The sequence below is a fragment of the Strix aluco genome, chromosome 2, assembly GCF_031877795.1.
Source record: "Strix aluco isolate bStrAlu1 chromosome 2, bStrAlu1.hap1, whole genome shotgun sequence".
In the NCBI taxonomy this organism is placed as follows: Eukaryota; Metazoa; Chordata; class Aves; order Strigiformes; family Strigidae; genus Strix; species Strix aluco.
In genome coordinates this window covers 42,258,637-42,280,421 of record NC_133932.1, presented here as the reverse complement: position 1 = coordinate 42,280,421, position 21,785 = coordinate 42,258,637, and the positions used below count along the sequence as shown (strand labels likewise).

Genomic DNA, 21,785 nt, shown 5'->3' with positions numbered 1-21,785 from the left:
TTAGAAAAGCAGCAAAGACATGAGCAACGGAGACCATATATGAATAAAACACACAAAATGCACAAATTTGAGCTATTGGGCCTATGTCCAGGGAAGAACATGAGAAACAGGAGAGGGCATATTGTCAGGTATCAGCTGTTCCCAATTTTGTTAATGTTTTCTGTTCAGCATCAGTCTTCTGGGCCTACTTCCTTTAATAATCATTTACTGACATGGAAGTTCTCACTCTACATTACTCTGTGGTTCCTATTTCAGCGCATGCCATTGCCAGCATCTCTTAGTGTGAGATCCTGAAGATGAACCGTGCAGCCCGTGCTCAAGAAGGGCCAGCGACAGCAGACTGGTGCTCTATAGGGGTTTGTGTCAGTGTCCTTACAGAAACAAGTGCATCCTACTTTCTGGGTGCGCTACTGGACTCTGCAGCCAGCAACGCTACAGCTTTGTCAGTGAGGTCTGTCCTTCTGAGAGAGCCAGAATGCAAAAGGCTTCTCTGTAGGACTCTTCAGCAATTACAAGTTTGAATTCTCTTCCTGCAAATTCCTTTAGAAATTTTAAAAAAGAAAAATAATTTGCTGCTTTCAAGAACCTTGAAATAGCCACAGGAAAGTAACAAAGTCCTTCCTGCCCCACAGGTCTGGGGTGGATATGGGGCAAAATGAACCATATAGATGTCTTGCTGCTCTGTAGTACCTACAGGGTCACCCTACTCCATCAATCAATGGGGATACACTTTATTCTAACAGAGTTTTAGGCTGCAGGAAGTACAGACACAGCGCTTATAGCTGTTTTGACAAGAAATTATACCGGGAATGGAATTTTATCCAGCTAATAAGAGACTCCCCCCCTCCCCTTTTTTCTGTTTAAACTTCCGAAGTATTTGTAGTTACAGTTACATGTAGCTGTGGAACAGCCGCTCTCAGGTCTGAAGGGAACAACCTGCACTGAGATAGTTCTCCTTCCCTATAGCTATGAAACCAGTCACTTCTGGAGGAGAAGTTCTGTACCAAAGTTACAGTTCTGCTTCTCTCCTGAAGCTGCAGCCTCAGCGAGGGGGGGATGTCACCTTCACCTGACAATCACTACAAATTTCATTCAAAGTCAGACAAATATTCCTCACATGTGCTTCTGTACAAGGGATACTCCTTGTATGGACCATTATGCATTGCCAGCGATGCCTGGAACTTCTGTAGAAAATACCAGTGCATGCAAATTTAGTTTATGCTATTAACAAATTGGACAATATGGATCAATACTAATATTAAATATTTTTGTGGAACATTTCATATGGTCTAGTGTCTTTAAGCCAAAAACCTAGTTAGGTAAACTGCCAACTTCTCATAGATTCCAAACAAGACATCAATTTTTATCAGCAGATGATCTAAACCTTTCTGCTTAAATTAATCTACAAAGGGAAAAAAAAAATCATACTTGCCAAGCAGAATATTTTCAGTGCTTTAAACATATCTAGCTAAGATTAATGTTATATTTAAAGCCAGTCTTAGCAAAATCATCTCACACCTTTAAAAGAGTTTTAATCTCATGGCACAAGGCTAACGGTACCTGAAAAACCCCCACGAAGCCTTAGAACACACAGCTTTTTAACTGCTATTCGAATTTCCCATCAGTGTCATCTTTACCTACAAATATGAGAATTAACTTTTCTCACTAAAGCATCTATCTTACTGTGACTGACAATATAAAATCTGAACAACTTATATCTATCTAATCTTAAAAAAATAGAACTGGTAGGGAGAGAAGAATCAATTCTAATATTTACCTTGCACACATAGATGCCACAAAACTAAGTTTCAAAAATTCACTAAATTTAATATTTTTCTGACTTGGCTTCTCCTAGATCCAACTTTACTGGGATCAAAGTGGGTTGCATTTTGGAATATCTGAACTTCCTAGCCTGTTAGAAATATAAAACATTACTCCTTTCATATACCTTTAAAGGCACTACTAAGTTTGGGATAGGCCATTGCAGCAGTTTTCAAATAGGTTCAAACTTTCTCAAGTTTTGCAAAAAGAAAAGAGATTACAGTTCTTGCTTTTTGTTTTATTCTGGAACCAAATTTCAACTGTCTTTGTGATAGAGTATCTATTTGTACATTCAAAACCACATGAGACTTGGCTAAGTGTTTCCTCTGTGTCTGTAAGTCTTAAATACCAAAATTCATCTTCAAAGCTAACACTTCCTCAAAATTTTTTCTGTAGTAAGTTCCTCTCAATTTCTCTAAAATTTCATAATTAAATTTTGAATAGTGAACATCCCAGATCATTCTTCAAGAAGAGTATTCTCCAGCAGTTGTGTTCTCAATAGTCTCAAGAAAGAAGATATTTATCAAAATGTTCAGCTAGCTGCAGACAGACAAATGAATGGCTGCAGCTTCAGTAAGTTTACAACTGGGAGAAGAACATCTGTTTTGTCTTCTTTCTCCAGCTCTAATACAGCAGGTGTTTTATGTGGGTCTAGTTGCAGTGTGTCCAGTACCGGAAGACTTTTCTTTCCCATCACTAGAATTTGGTTCACTTTCCTAATCTTCTCTCCTTCACCACAGCTGGGACAGAAAGGAGTGAAGCACGGCTTTTATTCACAAAATCTCTACCATGTGCATAATGGCCACCAGTGATATCTTCAGTCTCTGAGGGCTGTTTTGTTCTGGCCTTAAAGTACATAGGACAATAGCTGCCACTTGTGACAGTCAAAGCACAGCCTAAGAAATTACTAATATTCCCTTCTAAGGCTGTGAACAATGTATAAACACACTATCAGGCCTTTGCAGATTTTGCTGCAACAGAAAGAAATTCTCCTCAATTTAAACAGTTGGTAGACTGCAAACTTCTTAAGAAAAATTTCTTTTATTCTTTGGCTGTAGAAAGGGAGGAAGCATAGCTAAAATTCAGAAGAATTTGGCTCAATAAAGATTTAAACATGGCTCAATAAAGAATTAGATCAAAAAAGTGGAGCCTGTCAACTCCTCTTTGCTGCTGTCTGGGCAATGGGATATAGAAAACAGCTGGAGGAAAGAGGAACTACTCCAGTGTTTCCGGATATGCTCTCTCCTCTCTGTTTCAGCACAGCAATAACCTGATTTAAGTTTTCTTTGTGATTAGACAGGGGGGTACACTCTGGGAGATTTCCTATAGGATTTAAATTGGTTTTGTGCTTTGCAGAATTGCACACAGTGCACTGCTATATTCAGTTGGAAATTTTGTCTCTTAGAGCTTGCTGTGTGGTCCTTGAGTACTGAGGTATTTTGTGTGGTCTATGATAGGCTAAAGTGTCTCAAGAGAGATACTTTTAAGATCAGGCCTCTGCACTGATTTTACCACAAAGTTCACATGTACAGCTGTAAGAGTAGAGATTCTACTCTCTAGTTTCTTTTGACTAGCAGATAATTTTAGTGCAGATATCTGAAATCATTATTACATTAAATTTTTATTCCAGTGGTGAAAACAATGTTGAATGGGAACGAGCATATCTACATTCTAAAACTACAGAAATAACCAGGACTACCTCGTCAGCCCCTAGCTGGTACTTACAGGCAATTTTCTGCACCACTTTGGCAGCTATGTACAGTTAGTACGAGTGCAGGAAAATGAAAAGAAAAGCAAAGATGAAATTTAAGAAAATGTAAGGGGGGAAAAAAGGACAGTCATTTACAGAAGTGTTCTCAAAAAGTGTAAGTAAAATAAACAAAGCAGGATAAGAGGATAAACAGAAAGGGATACTCATTATGCAAATGAACCTTTTGAAAAGGAAGCATGAATGGGAAATATGAAACACATACTCTCCACACCCTTGTTTGCTGCCTTGCAGACTGCTGACACACAGACACAATTTGCATATCACCCTTCACGCAGCCCAGTAAACCATGGAGAACAGGATCCTGTATTTGGGTAAGGTCTGTTGCCATTACCATTTCCTGACCCTCCCTTTCCTTAGGTTTAATTGATTCATAAATTAGCATGCTTTGTAAGTGTGGCCTCAGTTCAGCAGTTCATGTGCCTGACTGAAACCCTGCGTGCACAGAGACTTTAGTCACAAGAGCTTGTAAGGCAAATATTGAGAACATAATACTTCTACTAATATTTCTTTGACATGAACAAGTATTTCCCCATCACTACTATAAAAGGCACATTTCTGTCCTCTTCCCAGTGTACCACGGAAAACATTTTCTCCCTCATATGAACTGTCCCAAATGTCTCTGTATTACATCCTATGGAAGATTAAAAGTTAAGTACCACTGGCAGATGAATGAGGCCAAGGAAGACTATTTGGGAGCTGAGAAACAGGTATGGAGGCAAGAAACCCAGGCAATTACATAATTCCACAGGGCACCTGGCTGCCTGAGTGCTGCTGTAAGCACAATGCTTGCCTGACACATCCTAAGAACGATTCTATTTTTTAGTGATGCCATGCCATTTGCTTGCACAAAGGCAAGTTCAGTGTAGAATACAGATTTTTAGTATTTTCTCAAGATTGTACTGATTTACAGCATATACCAACACCAGCAGTTCGACGAACTGTCACTTCACTAACATTGAAAATTGTGATGTTCTGAGAGATCTTCGTCTGCACACTCTTGACATTTACCAGTTAGGGTATGGATCCGTAAGACACAGTGAAATGACATAACTTACTGCTGTGAAAGTTAAAAGATCCTTCTTCCCCCTCCCATCTCTCTTCCTGGCTATATGCTTTCATTGCTTGTTCTGGCATTGGTGCTTGTCAGAGCCTTTGTGAGCTGCTTGAAAACTGACAAAAATCCAATTTAGAGCTAAAGTAGCTCACTAAAGGATCTGGTAAGTGCCTTGGCCAGTGCAGACTGGCAGTATATGTCCTAGAAGCAAGTTAGAGAGAATCGCTCCCTTCAGCAACAGCAAACTAGTAGAATGTCTCAGCTGCTAGTAAAATTGCAGCTCCAGGTCAATATTTTTCACTCTCCACTTGCTATTTTAATAATCATTCAGGGTATTTGCATTTAAATATGTTTGCTTGTTCCTTATTTTCCTGCAAGCCTCTGCAGTGATGTCATAGTTTCATACTTATGATATTGTAATTACATTTCTATAGAAAGAAGCTGTAGAGACAGGGCTTCTTACTTTATTTGTGCGTGATCAAGGAGACATCTAGGAGATTTAGAACAGGTTCATGGTCAAATCCAATTGATTAAATACCTTAATATCATGGTTTAAAAAAGGCTGAGCAGATAAAGTGTTCATATAAATACCATTTGCCCTGTTGTGAGCTAAATCCAGAATTGCTTGATATCATCTTTGAAATCAGTAGCAATCTGCAGAGCGGGTACTCAATAAAAGCTAAGCAGGAAATTCAGGATGTGGACCTCCATGAATACTTAACATTATTCCACAAGCAATTACCTCTTTGGTCAAAGTTTCCAATTCTCAGAGAACAGTCTTTGAAATTAATAAGCCTATTTCTGATATATATTTGCTGTATAGAAGAAATACTAAAATACAAAGGTGGGATGACAGCAGTCATGCATACCCATTTCTTCAGTTCAGGCCAGCTATAATCTAGTGCTAGCACTGCAACTCAGAATTGAGTAATTTGTGCTAATGATTTGTCAAGGATTTGGAAATGGATCTTTGAGCTAGGGCAGAGAATGAAAGAAAAGAATATGTATTTTTAGAGTACATCATGTGGATCCTTCAACGTGAAGTTCATATTTAGAATTAGAAAAATCAATTAATGAACAATAAAATCATCTCAATCAACTTAATAATGCTGCCATACAATGGTCTTTCTGCCTCTCCACTTACAGACAAGGAAATAATTAGAGAGTCTTATCTGCATACTTGAATCTCATCCTTAATTCTGTCTTTGATAAGACATTAGATTGCAACATTTCATACCTCATTAATGCCTGGGGTAATCGTAGGTGCAGCAATAAAAACAACAAAAGGAGCAAACTCTGCAGTTCTCAGGACCTTCAATGCCTAGGTGAAAAAAAACCATCAGATACTTTAGAAGAATCCTCCAGCAATCAACATGAAATAAGTTTAGTCACACAAGCAAAAGATACAATGAAAGCTTTAGTATTTTCAGAGAGGGTCTTCCCATACAGTCTCAAAGAGTGCAGAATTCTGTTTGCATTTAAACTGAATGATTAACACCAGGTAAAAAAATTCAGCCACGCCATAAATAGGAAAAAGAGCCAACTTTATTTTAGAATAAATACTGATTAGAATATAATTTTTCATCTTTTTTCTACCTACCAACACTTTTTTATTATTGTCTCAATCAAATGAAAATGTGATATGAGAGGTTTGAAGTTTTTAAAAAGTGAGCATAGCACTAATGCAGTAAATGCAGCACCAGTCCCCTGAACAAAATCTACGCAAAAGAAAAAAGTTTTCATTAAAAAGTTGACTTAGTCATAATTTACTGAGTGACACACAGAGCTGCCATACACAAAACTCTGGTACAGATCCAAAGTAGACTGAAGTGCAGGACAGCAAGTAAACATACCTCAGCTGAACTCAAATGGATGGACAAGATGAAAGTAGGACTACTAATGGTCAGTCTTTTTTTGCTCCTTCCACTTCCTGTCTTCTCCAGAATTTTTTTCTTTTTTTTTTTAAAAAACCCAAACAAAAAACCACAATCTATCCTCTTCCCAAACTAAGGAGATTTTTGTCTCTGCTGTTTGAAATCCACCTCTATCTATCTATCTATCCATCCATCCATCCATCCATCCATCCATCCATGTCAACCTCCTCTAAACTCCCCATATGTGAAAGTCAAGAAAACTCACATAACTAAGGGTACCCAAGGAAAAACAGGCAAGCGGTGTAAAATAACTAGGAATAAGTCCACAAACAGGCTGGCCTTAATGGGCTGAGATGGATGTATGAGGAAGCTGGTTAAGAAAGAGGCTTGCTGGACACATGCTGGAGGAAGTGAAGCAAAGGCAGCTATTACCAAATGTAAATACGTTCTAACAAAGACTAAAATGGCTTCTGAGAATTGTAATGCTTCTGAATAATGCAAGTTGAAAAGGTTTATCAAGAGAGCTTGCTTTTAGCAGCTGCTCCATTTGAAATAACTATAACTGCTCCTCTCCCTGAAAAGTGTTAAATATGGGATTTTATTTTTCAGAATAGCAGCATACCAGCATAATATGTGAACTGTCCTAAATAATTTAGCCAGGTATCTTATTTCTGTTATGAAACTCTTAAAGAATTTGAACTTCTTGAATCCATTCTCAAAGAAGAAAGAAGGCAGCAAATCTAAGTAGATAACACTGCTCACAATTTTAATTTGTCTTTCCTCCCATTTCCTTCAATCTGCTAGAATAATATAAACATCAAGTTTGTCCATATTAATGTTGTTCCGGTTAACAAAACATATAAATACATCCCTGTGAATTGAAAGGAATGACTACATGGATGTTTCAAAGGAAACGTATCAGAATTTTCCACTGAAGATTTTATATATTGTATGAAAAAACTATTAGTGTTTCTTGAGATCTTGATTTTCCTTCCTGTCCAATTCTGAAAACCAAAATACCACAATACAAAAAGAAGTTTATAAAGTAACAACACTAATCTGGTCATTGTGCAAACAGGATCAATATCTGCGATTTTCCATAAATGTTTCTGACAATGCTCAAGAGTGATATGAGCCAACAGTCAGTTAGGAACAAGATTACCCTCTAACACAGCATCAAAGAGAAATTTTTAAAAATATCAAAACATTACTCCTGGCAGGCAATGACAATTACTTGTTTTGATACGTTTCACTGGACATGAGGCTAATATAGTAAAAAGTTACACAGTAAGTGGATTTTCAAGCTACAGTGGTTGCATAGCAAGCTAAACTATGGATTTGTTTCTGCTGTATGTTCTTCGAACCAGATGACTACCAGAATTCTACTTTACGGACTGATACACCTTGGTGTTCCAGGGACTTCTGTTCCACATTACTGTATACATTACTTATCTAGTGTGCAATCAATACAAATAAATATATCTCACTAAAATAAGGTTGAAGGATTTGTGATGATTTTCATATACTTCTAATTAATTACCTGAGGTTCTACATCAAGTATTGCAATTAGTCCCTGCTCATGGATCTTTCGTATTGTTTCCAGTTTTGTCCCATACATTGCATCCTCATGGCTGCCATATTCCAAATATTCATTGTTTGAAATATCCTGCATCATTTGGTCATGTGATACAAAGTAGTAATTTTTCCCATTTTCTTCATCTTTCTTTGGAGGTCGGGTTGTGTCTGAAAATAGAAAATACAAAATATTTCTAGTACAAAAGCAATATTAATATGAGGAAAGGCTGAGAGAGCTGGGACTGTTCAGCCTGGAGAAGACAAGGCTCGGGGGCATCTCATCAACGAGTACAAGTATCTAAAGTGAAGGTGTGTAAAGAAGACGGCGCCGTTTTCAGTGGTGCTCAATGACAGGACAAAAGGTAATGGGCACACACTAAAACATGGAAGCTTCTGTCTGAACGTAAGAAAACACTTTTTCACTGTGAGGGTGACTGAGCACTGGCACAGGCTGCCCAGAGAGGTGGTGGAGTCTCCATCCTTGGAGATATTCAAAAGCCACCTGGACGTGGTCCTGAGCAACTGGCTCTAGGTAGCCCTGCTTGAGTATGGAGTTGGACCAGATGATCTCCAGAAGTAGGGATTTCAACCATTCTGTGATTCTGTAGGCCATCTGCTCCTCTCTTCCTCACAGGCACGCTGATATCCACTTGTTTCTCTTTCTTTTAATATTGCCTCACAAACTGATATATTTTCCACTATCATATTTATGCTGGTGACATATCTGAAACACCACACCTCTTCCTAATCTAATCCCACAGCTTCCAACAACCCTATCATAATTTCAAATAAGGTATAAAAAAATTGAACTCATCTTCCATTCTTAATTATACCTATTACTGTTCTGAGGATTAATTAGCAATGTTCTGAAGATTACTTATAGCATAGTTCAAAGATGAAAAGTTCTATAGAAATATTATAGATCATAGCTATTATTTTAAGGAATTAAAAACAATGGATTGTATCAACCACATAATCTCACTATACTACTCACTGCTGCTCTAGGTCTACTGAACTTACATACTCATATTTCTTCCAAATCCTCTTCTTTTGTAAAAACAGTTTTGTATTTTCCCTTTTTTACTTAAATTCTTATGAGGTTTTCTTCTTCTGAGTGCAAAAGTGTAAGTCTAAAAAGCAGGTGAGGGCCTGATTACTTGTGGTCAACGAGATCAAAGGTACTTAGCAATAACATACTTTTAGAATACATTGCTTCTTCAGACCTGGTCGGTAAGAGATGTATGGCCTACTGATCGTTAAAATTAACTCCCATTGTGTGTGACATGACCTTTATGATCAGGTTTTCAGTAGATAGATAATTTCTTCATAAAGCATTCCCCAAAACTCCACACCCAACTTAAAGGCCTATCTCAAAAGCTACCTACTCCTACCATGGTTTTGTAAAAGAATGCAGAAAATGCAGTAAAATCCATTGCTACGAGTTGGAGAGAATAAATTCAATTACCTAGAGTCTGAAAGACAGATCAGGTTCCCATAATACTTAAAGTGTATGTGATACACTTTATATGATATATTTATATCACTAACATAAGGAAGTAATTTGGGTCTCTCAACACCAGCACAAAGTTCTATTTTAAATGCCCTAAATGCCTTAAATCTGAAACATCCATATAGGACTACTAGATATAACACAGGAATTAAAGGAGACCATTGCTCTTCTGGAGTGGGGCTGGAGGTCAGGCAACATCTAAAACAGGCATCTAAACAGCATACTGATGCTTAAAGACCTGAATTTCATCCTGATTTGCAGTTTAGTCTTTTCAGTCGTCTTATATAACCAGTGAAGCAATTTCAGTTCTTCCACAGAGCAGGAACCTAATGCAGGCAATCTAAGGCATGGTTGTCATGGTATAGGCGAGTCCATTTTAACAGGTATTTGAAGGTAAAATAACTAGTTCAGCTTCTACCTCCCCACAGCAATACAGTTAGTACTTGAGAGAGACAGGGTGAAAAGCATACTGTAAAACATTTATTACTCTTTTAGTTCTCTGTAATGGAGAACATCTTTGTGGGGTTATTACTCCCTTCCCCCCATATAACCTTGTCTGTATTGAATAACATAGGTACAATGTGCATCACATACTCCTGGCACTGCACTTTGAACATGTCTAATCCAGGATTTTAGTGTCTAGATATAAACAGCAGTGTGACAAACAGTGCAGTTTCACATCGCTGCTGGGGTGATCTAATGGCTCATGCTTTCAAGAGGGCTAGGTCTTTGTTTTCCTTCTGCTGGTACTGGTCTTTGTCTAAGTCCTTAGTGAGCAAGCCTGAGGAACTTAAATCAGCAGCCAACTAATCCTTTTCCCCTTCCAAATAGGTTTATAGATAAGTTCTTAAAAATATTACTTTCCCGCAACAATAAAATCCTTACAGGTAGAAAAGCACCTAAGTTAATTTTTAAAGTAAAGCACTAACAAGGTATAAAGAAGATTAAATTAATGCATAATGGTCATCAATGTCACTTCTGAGCCATGTATGGTGTTTCTGAAGTCAGCCTGAAATAGATTGGACAGAGTTAGCTGCTGGATCCTCTTGTTTCAGAATGCCTAGCTTGTGGAAAAAGGCTGCACCTCCAAGAGATCATGTATGCAATTCCTGCCTTGGTATTGATAGAGATTGTTTGGAAGAGAAAACACTCCTGTGCTCTTCATAACAACCCGCTTTTAAGTAGTGAAGTTAATTGCATTTTCTTTTTCTTATTGTCATCTCTGAAAACTTGAAGTTATTTTAGTATAATACCAGTCCTCAAGGCTAGGCTGTGAAAAGTAATTTAAAACATTCAGATAGGTACACATTAAAGGTTTCCTCTAAATCCAGTTTATACTTCTTCTCATGGGAATTATGCACAGTTTTAAACGTCAAGGCTGTTCCAATCTTACCTAAACTGTAAATGTAAAATTGGCACAGAAAAACAAAAAATGTTTTAGTCTTCATTCTAATAAGAAGTTTTGTGAATACTAAGAAACATTCAATGTAAAAGTGGTGCTGCTTACTACCCCTACCCTCTGAAAAAACAAAGGAAGAAATATACCTAGTCCTATCACAGTTCCCACCTTTAAGACAGGATTTGTCTCAGCAGAACTGAACACATGTAATAGTACAATGGGTGTGTTGTCAAGGATGATACAAACAGTTTTGAAGTACATTGTACATTGCTACTTACGAGGAATGGGGTAAGCAAATCTGTCCGGGTGTTTTGTGATGAGTGTGTTTTTTATGTGTCTTCTTCCAACACCGTGTGCACCTAATCCACAACACGAAAATGAATTATAAATTTTCCACCAGAAAGAGCTCAAAACTATGCTGTTATGTTCAGAATAATAACTCAAAATTACCTAGTAAGACCAGTGTTTTCCTTTTGAATGCTGGCAGTTTTACCACTTCTTCATATGTGACGAGATCTAATTGATCAAACACTAAAACACAAAAGAAACCCCCACAGGAATAAGAAAAAAAGACATACGCAGGGTGATAATTAATTGTGCTACAAATTATAATTTTAGCAAGTTTTAGATTTACAATACAAAGTAATATGTTATGGAAAACAAAACAATTTCATTATGCAATTTTAACAGAAGTGTTCATTTAAAAAACTTTTAAAAAGCAATAACAAAGCTACTGAAATGCTCAGGAAAGTTTGCATGTCCTTTCATGCAGTATTCAGCAGACCACAAAAATTAGCTAAAATGGCATGCCATTCACATTTGCATTCCTAAGAAATAGCAATACTAAAGAAAAATCCGTAGACAGTGACCAACATGAATACAATATGAGAACATCTATTTACACTAAAGATAGGAATACTTTCATAATCATGTTTTAAGATCTATGAGAAATGTATAGAGAAGAGTGTTAATACTTTGTGGTATTTATTCTTCAAAACTACCACCATATTAACTGTAATTAGAGTTCTCCTTAAACACATGTGCTAGTTAAATTGACATGCTTTTAAAACTTGTGACAGAATGAAGAATTCTAATGAAAAGTGATGGCATTACGTAAAAGAACTTCCACCATATTCAGGGAAAAATTGTAAAAGTATTCAACTGCAGTTGAAATTGGATGAATTCCATCATGCCTATTAATCTATTGTCAATTGCCAAGGTATATAATGATTGACAAATCAAGTTTTGTTCATTAAAAACAGCTTAGTCCTCCTGTGCCCAATAACACATCATCTCTGGTAATTCTTGCAGAATTCTAATGGAAAAAGAATCCAGGAGGCAGTTAATTATATTTATAAAAATTACAGCAATCAGCAATTGTGAGCAGACTAATGAACAAGAGTTTTCAGTTCTGTATTTATTCACACTATAAAAATAAGGGAGGAGAGACTGCATCTAAAGTATGGGATCTTTGAGTATTTCCAACTCCTAAACTGGTGTATTCACCTCAACTATGTTATCTCGTCCATCTTTTAGGATGAGTACAGATATATCCCTCACCCCCTATCCAAAACCCCTTGGGAAAGTAGGCAGTGGGGGGAGCTTTAGTTTGCTTGCTCCAGAAGTCCCCAGCCACCAATATCAGCATTAAGACTGTGGAGCCTACCAGAAAGCACATGCTCTTTGTACTAAAGTCCCAGTTAAAGCAGCAAAGATTTAACTTAGTGTATTTCTTTTCATAGGGCAGATTTTTCAATTCAACAGCAGTCTTTTCATCCTAGAGAAGAAGTACAACTACTTCAATTTACTCAAACTACAAATTAGTCAATTGATATACTCAACTCTTAAAGACCTTGGAAAGATACAGATATGAAAACTTCCTAGTCCATTTGAAGCATTTTGAATTTCATCCTAAAGATCTCTTTCAACCTTTCCCCAAATATTAGGAGCAAGAATTTAGTAATATTTTTCTTCCATTCCACAAACATGGAATTTTTACTACTGTCCTTTTTGCAACTTCATGCTATTTAAACTAATTAATAATTAATTTCATGTTAGAAAGGGTTAAAGATTTGTAACACGTTAAACAGTTTTACCATTCTAACCATCTAGGCCTGCAAGTATCTTTTCCCATTTAAAAATAGTAAGAAAAAAATCAATCCTTAATTTTCTTTTTGAACAAAATCACATTATGTTAGATACAAACAACAGGAATAAACAACAGAAATGATACATATTAATGCCTTCATCACAAACTAGCAGCATGAAGAAGATGTGTTTCAATCTACATGGATTTAACTAATGATTGTAGGGTTTTCAAGTGCAAAAGAAAAATGATTAATTTTTTAATATACACAAGATATGAGGAATACAGGGCACATTTAAAGACAACTTTAATGCTTCTGTGTTACTAGCTAATAAAGAAAAGGACTTCTTGAAAGGAAACAGTAAGAAGCAAATAAAGAGGCATTGTCACTTGACAGGTTACTTACATGCACAGAGGCCATTGGGAGTAAGACAGCATGAAAAATGTACAGGGGTCATTGAGATATGGCTTGTAATATATTAGTAAAATAAAAAGTATATGCACAAAATAAACTTTACCATGCAATAGTCTAAACACAAGGCAAATAAATCACATTAAGAAATGAAAAACATATTTTATAAAAGCTTGGCAATCTTCTACATTATGCATAATATGAAGCATAATTCTAGTATGTTCTAAAGAGTGTTCTTTTATGAAGTCCTGCAATAACATTTCAGTAAAATAAATAAAAAAAATATATCTAGATATCACAGCAGTATATCTAGAGCCTTTATAAAAACGTCAGTGAACCTAATAATGAAAAATATTTAATTTTTTCTGTGGGCTTTGGTTTAGAAACTGACTTTACAACAATAATAAGTATGACCGTGAAATTGCCTCTTGAAGGACACAATAATATAAAGTACAGAGGAAAGAAAAACAGGATGATATTTTTCTTGTTAAGGAGAATGTATTTGCTTTTAATTATAAAAAATAACTGAAATATTCTCTTCTTTACTTCATAAACTGTGTGATTTGCAGAATAATTTCATTTCTAGTTCCAGCAACATTCCAATATATCACACCAAAATCTTAGCTCTCAAATCATTAGCTAGCCACACTAATCTTAGTTGACTATGCAGTATTTTATCAGGTCATTTCTCAGCACCCCTGTTCAGTGTTATCCCTAAGACAAAAATAACAGGGAAGTCCAAATATATTACCTACTGCTAAATGATTTATTGAATTTTATACTAAGATATAAGAGAAATAAATTCTACTTTCTTGTAAGAGCAACATTTTGACATCTGGATTAGACTTCTCAGTTTCAATTAATTATACTTATTTTGGATCCAACAGAAGAGATCTGATATTTATTCTGAAACGGATGCACTGAAAGCTTTCAAGAGCCAGTGTTGCCGTATATCTGACTAATAATACCAGATGTGAGAGAGTTCAGAGGAGGTAAATTCAGTACCACCTTAGTTAAACTTAGGTGAGCACCGTAGCATTTCAGTGAACCTCTTTATATCTTACATTTGGCATCATTCCCTGGAATATTACTGGCATCACCTTTAATACCTCAAGGACACTAAGATCAATAAACATTTCTAAGAGAAATCCTGACTCCAATCTGCGCTTTCATTAGCTTTTTAACTTCTTAGAGGGAAGTGGAAGTGTCAGATGGTATTCTGAAAGATCAGTTTCTTTTAAGGTTGTTCTGATGATTTTTAATGTTCATGTTTCTAATTTTTGGCAAACACTGTGGTCTGATGTAAAGTGACTAACAGCACTGATGGTGGCAAGCACTAAGGCAGAAAAACTATAAAGTGCTGTCAACCTTCTCCAAAATGTCCCTCTTACACCAAGATAGGAAAAGTCCAGATTACCTTCCTTTCAGGGATTTAATTGATACAAAGTCTTTGAGCTAGTTTTGCTGCTAAAGTATTGCTTGCTCCTTCTCCTTCCTTGGCCATTTCTCTTTCCTTTGCTTACTCCTTTGGAGCATGCTGTGCTTAGACACACTAACATTATTAACTATATAGTTGCACTGTGAACTGTATTAAGAAATATATCTGCCCTAAAGAAAAAGAACCAGTGTTTTTTGTTGGGTTGTTCTTCAGTTAAGCCAGTTAACAGCAAAGTTATAGTGCCACAACTGAAGGGAGTAGCAATGCTGTGGGAATGTATACTAGGAGCAACTGATAATACTTTGAAACCAGTATTGTCAAAGACTTTAGGTCATAAAATTCAGTTTATTCTCAACAGTTTTTGTTAAGGTCATAATTAGTAAAACATGGTTTAGTGCTACTGTAATGAAGTGGAAACATTAAAACAACCAGAATGTTAAACCAGCAAAAGGAAGGAAACAAGTTAGCTTTCAGTCTCTACTTGTAAGAGTTTTCAGGGTAATGAGTTACATTTAACTGTGAACATCTTGAATGTGACAGTGAACTAAGGAGTATAAATGACAATTACCGTTCTTTGACATTTCTTAGATTTTATTTTCAAATTACTTTTAAGTAAACATAAATTCGGTAGTACTGATATGACGAGCTCTATACTGCACACAGATTGTACAGGTAAGGAGAAACGTGAAAATACAGATTTATGTTGTTTAATTGGTGCATTCAAGAACGCAACTGAAAAAACCTCAGGAATTAATGCAATATATAAAATACTTCCATTACACTGTTTGGACAGGTATATCTTCTAATTCTAATACAAATCTCTGCGAGTCTCCCAAGAGACCACAACAACATACTTATCATCACAGTATGTGATATCAATGCAAAAGCGATAGAAACAGTTTCCACACATTGAGTCTTTCATGTTAAAAGAAGAAAAGAACCAAATTCCACTCATGAACGAAGGGGTCTTCCTTCTTTACTACTAAAACTAATGAATTTTGCTCAGCAAGGATCTCTTACTCCACAATTCTCCTTTCAAAATTTTCTAAAACAATTCAATTTTTCAGCAGTCTAAATAGAAAACTAGAACTTAGAATTCAGGCAGAAATCACTGCAAGGAGGATAAACTTCCAGTTTGTTCTATTTAGTAACTGTAATTACAACACACTGACTATGCAACGGCTCTTATTCCACTTTCAGCTGTAACGCTTCAAGAAAAATGCCCTTTCACGATGTTTTCACATACATAAACACAGATTAACAAGGATGCTACTGAAAAGTCTTCTGTAGAGCACAGTACAGTTATATAGATTGCAAAATTCACATCCTGTTGGTTTCCAGTGCTCCTTTAAATATAAAAACTGAAACAATGTAAGCCTATATTAGGATGTATTATGATGCATTTGTTTTGCTGCAGCTTTCCTCTCACTGATTAAGCTGTATGTTTAAATAGCAAAGAACAAGCAGAGTAATGTTAGAATAATTAGAATTGTACTTCTATTTTCATAAGTAACTCATTAGGTTTATATAACAGTGCCAGCTGAACAATTAATGGCAAGGTTAAGACTGTAAAAACCTGTTAAAGATACTTGCTTTTTTTTTTCCATACCTGCATTGTGCTTTGCCAAATATTTGTCTTTGTACTGCTTTTTTTTCTTTCCAAACCAAGTACAGCTGGCCTGTTGCTCCTGTTTGGTCTTCTCCATGGCAATACAAGCAACTCGCCTGGCATATAGAGGAGAAAAAATTTTTTTTGTTGTAATCGAAGTATTTTTAAAAAGCCACACAGAATGAATTAGAAAAATAAGACTTTTTAATAGTACAAGAGTAGAGTAAAACTTTTCAAAACCTTTTTTTTTTTTGATGACTTAAAAGCCCTTAGATACAGAGGTATTTTGATATAAAGAGTATCTTCTTAGTGGTAGATCATTAAACCTCAGATCAAGTGAGCATGGGAGGAAGGGTAGCTACTAAAATAGCAGTAGACCACTTTGCAGCAGATTAGACTGGAACAGCATGAGGTCTGTAAAGGCCATTATGGTCTAAATTACTTCAGAGCGTGTTGTAGAACTGTTTTGATGTTGATATTAGGATAAGTATTGCAAGTGTTCCTGTTGCAATGTATACGAGTGTCTCCCTCATGTCAGGGCTTGCAAGGGAGCTCTTGAGATGGAATAAAATGTCTTGTCTACCTCTGTTTCTCTTCTAGCAAAATCTTCCTTAGCTAGTCCAGGTGGCACAGGTGCTGTTAAACGCTTTACAGCACTCTAATTCTTTTATGTAGTGAACCTTGTATGGAATATTTTAGACTAGATTATCCATATGGATAAACTTTCTTGAGTTATGGCCATAACTTCACGGCCCAGGACTTGCTTGCCAGAGTTTGTGCTGATACATTTAAAATATTTACTGAACAGCTTCTGCATGATGTTCTGCATTGCTTTTGTGGTACTCAGTGCCACTGCTGTTCATTGAATCTGTCATTCAGGAATCTTTGCACTGTGATTTCTTTCTACTTTTTGGCTTTCACATGAAGAATGAAAAGAAAACCCCAAAACTTCCTCAATGACCTTTGTGCTTGATGTCTTGCTAACACCTTATTCCTGCAGCACTTGCATGTCATAGTTTAGAAACATTTTTTAGAACCTAGAAATTAATTTGACCCCCTTACATAAACAATTTGTATGTAGCCTTCAATCCTAGTTTCCTATAGTGTATCAGAAAGCACAATGTTTACTAACACAGGTGTTTATTTTTCTAATGTAACCACACATATGATATTGAATGCAACCCTTACTGCCATGCATATATGAGAAAATAAAAATCAATGTCAGACTGAGGCAATATATAGACTTTTTTTTAAAAAAAGAAAAAAATGATACAAAAACTAGTTATACAACAATGAAAAGTGTGAAAGATGGAAATAAAAGCAAAGCTAAATTCATTTTTATAGAAAAATTAAATCATACCATTCTTGAAGTTCAGGAGAAGGAATAAGACCCGCAGTGCCATTTTTAGAGTTCTCGAGTTTACCCTGCCACCAGTTGTGATCATCTTTGCTAATGATTTGGATAATATCACCAACTCGGAATCTGATGCCAGCTTCTTTGCAAGGAATGAGGTCATCCTTTGCTGGATCATATTCAAATTGTGCTCTTACATATATCTATAAAAAAGAGTTTATAAAAGACACTGCGATATTATTACTGGTACAGTATTAAGAGTAACAGATAAAAATTTGATATGTGCATGTAGCTACACATACTGTTTGCCACAAGCAAAGGAAGAAATAGAATGGCAAAAGCACAAGTGATAGCTGAAAATGAAACAGAACCCCACCCCACCAGCAAACAATGGAGACGTATGATGCTAATATTTTGAAAGCTCATGTCATCTATATATACTGTAAAACTTGAACATAAAAATGAACACATGTAATAAACTGATAGTCCCTCAAATCAATATTAACTACCATGAATCATTACAGACTACAAGCCAGCAGCTTACAACTTGAATGGTACTGTACTTTCTAACTGAAGTCCCATGATATGTTTTAAAAATTTGTATGACAGGAAATTTTACTGGACAGTATAAAGGACTTAGGCTACATTACTGATCTTTAGTATTTAAGACTAAAATTTTAGTACCTTTTTAAAAGATTAAATAGGAAGTCCTGTGTTGCACCTATCACATACAGTTACTTGGGAGGAATCTGGGAATTCTCTGCATGGGTTTTTCAGTAAAAGCCTACTCCCATATAAATGAAAATTAAAGATTTGAGAAAGCTATTCTCTAAGGTACATTAACAGAAAGAATTCATATTCTGACTTCACAATTTAAAGTAATATACCAATCCCTGCTTTGCGTGTTAGTGAGGTCTCAACCCTAGAAAATAAAAGTGATCTCCAGTTTGGGTTGCTAATTACAGCCCTGATGCATCCAAGGATCTTAAAATCGGAATTAAATGTCATGTCCAAGATGGGCAATTTAACAGTTTATGAACTTCAAACATCACCCTATACCATCTCAGCCATGTACATCCTACTGCTGCTTTTCTTACTAAACGTTAACTAGCTTTTTAAAAAAAATTACATTGCAAAGTAATATCCTTCATTTAAACAGTAACAAACAATTTTCAACTTTGCTCAAATTCTGCTCCAAAAATAGCTGTAACTATGCAGTGTTAGCACTATTCATGGCACTTAAAAAAGTTCCAATCTGCAACCCAACATATGAATAAAAGAACTTAAAATGGCTGATCACTACTATCTTGTACCTGATGCATTTTTATCTGTTTACAGTGAGAGCATGAGATGATAGTATCAATATAGAACTCAACTTTTAATCTACTAAATCTGACCCTTGCTCTGCTGTGCATTGAGCGTGTGAGTTTAGACAAGCAATCCAATTTCTTTTAATCACCTGAAAAATAGGATATTTTGAAACCAACTAGGTTCATTTAGTAATTGGCTTTCTATGAAGTAATCAGTATTGAACCAATCCCTTATTTGTCCTCAACCTCACCTAGAGGTCTAGAAACGTAAGCAGTATTTTTACCATCTAGAAACATCCTTGCTTTTCAAGCCCCTGCTCCAGTTTGAGCCATTATCCACCATATATTGGCAGTGCATGGAATACTACCGTCTTCCTTACAGATAGCAATGTATCTGTTATCCAAGCCCTTACTGTCTTCAAGGATGACAAGCTACCAGAAAAATATGCTGGCTAAGTGTGAAAAGACTTGAAAAAAACAGGTGACTATAAATGGTGTGAATACAAGGAGCACCATTATTCTGATATTGCCTTGAACAAAGTCTCTTTTCCTGGGAAAAACACAATATGAGAGGCAAACAAAAACCTAACACAACAGCTTGGAAGGTCTTTCATGGAGCCTTTCCAGAATTACATTCAGGCAGCTGGAAACTTCAGAAGACAACAGCAAGTTGAAAGAACTATAAAGCTGTAAGCTTTAAAAATGGGAAACTAAGTGAGAGCAATACATTCTTGCAACAGATATTCCATCCAACTTAACCAGACAGTAGTATAAAAGACAACAGATCATGGAGTTAATTGACTCTTGAATGGAATTGCAAGAGTTACTATTAAAACCCTTGGTAGAGAAAGAGGTTGAGTCCACAGTTAAAGATTCAGAGGCAGATTCTGGAAGGGCTGTATATAAATGGAGCAGATACTGAAGGTAAATCACAAATCACTTGATGGTATGTGTTGATTTGGAGTCTGCAGCAAAAAAACCTAAGTCTTAAAACTGCAAAATCATAGAGAATCCTCTGCAGAGCCCTTAAGGCCTTTCTTGGAATTCACTGGAGAGGGAAGATCTTTCTTTGGTCCCTGATGATATGTACTACCATCAGGTCAAGGTAACACAGGTAAGGGAGGTCACTGATTCTGGGCCTTAGGACTAAAAATTTAAAAGGCTATCTTCAGACTTATTAAGCATTAATAGAAACTGTCCTTAATGTTTTTCTTTGAAGAGCTTTGTTAATGTTAAGTATTAGTTATAGACCAACTCAAGCTTTAGAATCTTTGTCAGTACAGTGTTTTAGAGTAAAGTATTAGACTCTTGCCCTACTAGTTTCCATTTCAACTGAAATATAAATTTGAGCTTTCCTCCAATATGAAAATCTGCACAGGTCACTGCATAAGAGTAAATGTATTAATGCATTCTGAACTAAACCAACACCTCCAGTTAAATTTACAATGACCTTGCAACTCTCACACATATAGACACATGAAAAAAATGCTATTTTGAATTAGCCACAAACAAATGAGTTAAAAAGAAAATGAAAAAAATGGAACAAATTTTCCAAGCTTAAATGTTTTAGTCCAGCACATACAGAATATGAGGGGGAAAAAGATAAGCAGGGATGTTCACTAGCAGCTAAGTTTACAAAAATTCCCATGGAGGATATCTATTCACCTGTCGTCCTTTTGGTTGTGTTGTCGATGGCAAGTCCTGCAGAATAAAGTCAACCCAGGAGAAGAAATTTTCATTTTACTTTTTAAGGGTATACAACACCATTTGTTAGTGATTCATACTACATTACAGTAAAATGGTAAGTCAGACAAAAGTATAAAGCGTTGACCCATGTTTAGAAATATTTTTTTCTTAAAGAAAAAATCAAACCCAGGCTGTTTAGCAGCAAGCTGAAGAAAGCAGGTAAAAAGTTTAAGCAGATAGAGAATGTGCTTTTTAATAATTAATTCATCATCTTCAACACAAAAGCACTGTCAAGTGAAAGAGGCTCTTTATGTGAATGCCTTTTCCACTTAATACTTAGTCTTGTTTTTAAAAGAGAAGGATGGCTATTATAAATATTAAAAAGATTATTAAAAATGTATAATGTGATTAATTGTGCCGAGGAATAAGATTATAACTACTAATCATGTTACAAATTCAATTTAATTCACAAAAATGTCTTAAATTATTTTTCATTGTATTAATTAATAAGCACTTTACCTTGTGGCAAATAATTTCTGAGTTGTAATTTTTTCAATAGTTAAAGGAGTAGTTACTCAGGTTTGTTTTCTTTTTAGCTAGCCGCATGAACTCATGATATTGACAGCACTCTTACTGAAGAAACTTGCATGTACAGTTACTACATTGGTCCAAACGATGACAAATGATAAACAACACAAATTTTAACATTAAAATGCTTTAGAAAAAACAGGAGATCAACAGCACCTTTCTACCTGAATATATATGAAACAGAAGTACTTTGTGTTAAAGATGTGATGATAATAGCTTGGTTTGTAGTGCAGTTTAAAGCCACTTCCTTTTGCTTTTCATATCCAGGCAAGGCTCATATTTCACAAAGTATGTGCAC

At 35.8% G+C, this 21,785-nt stretch overlaps 1 protein-coding gene across 17 annotated transcripts in view; it reads right to left on the bottom strand.

Moving 5' to 3' along the window:
• CASK (calcium/calmodulin dependent serine protein kinase) overlaps positions 1–21,785 on the bottom strand; it is a 225,864-nt gene that overhangs the window by 1,660 nt on the left and 202,419 nt on the right. For 5 of the 17 annotated variants that reach the window (XM_074814527.1, XM_074814535.1, XM_074814529.1 and 2 more), the window contains 8 exons: positions 20,879–20,914; positions 17,910–18,106; positions 16,550–16,665; positions 11,455–11,535; positions 11,283–11,363; positions 8,061–8,263; positions 5,884–5,967; positions 3,547–3,573 (listed from right to left, as the gene is read on the bottom strand). In XM_074814527.1, coding sequence (XP_074670628.1) covers positions 3,547–3,573; positions 5,884–5,967; positions 8,061–8,263; positions 11,283–11,363; positions 11,455–11,535; positions 16,550–16,665; positions 17,910–18,106; positions 20,879–20,914 — 825 coding nt within the window. The remainder of the gene's footprint in view (positions 1–3,546; positions 3,574–5,883; positions 5,968–8,060; positions 8,264–11,282; positions 11,364–11,454; positions 11,536–16,549; positions 16,666–17,909; positions 18,107–20,878; positions 20,915–21,785) is intronic. The other 12 variants (XM_074814531.1, XM_074814537.1, XM_074814534.1 and 9 more) reach the window with 6 other exon arrangements.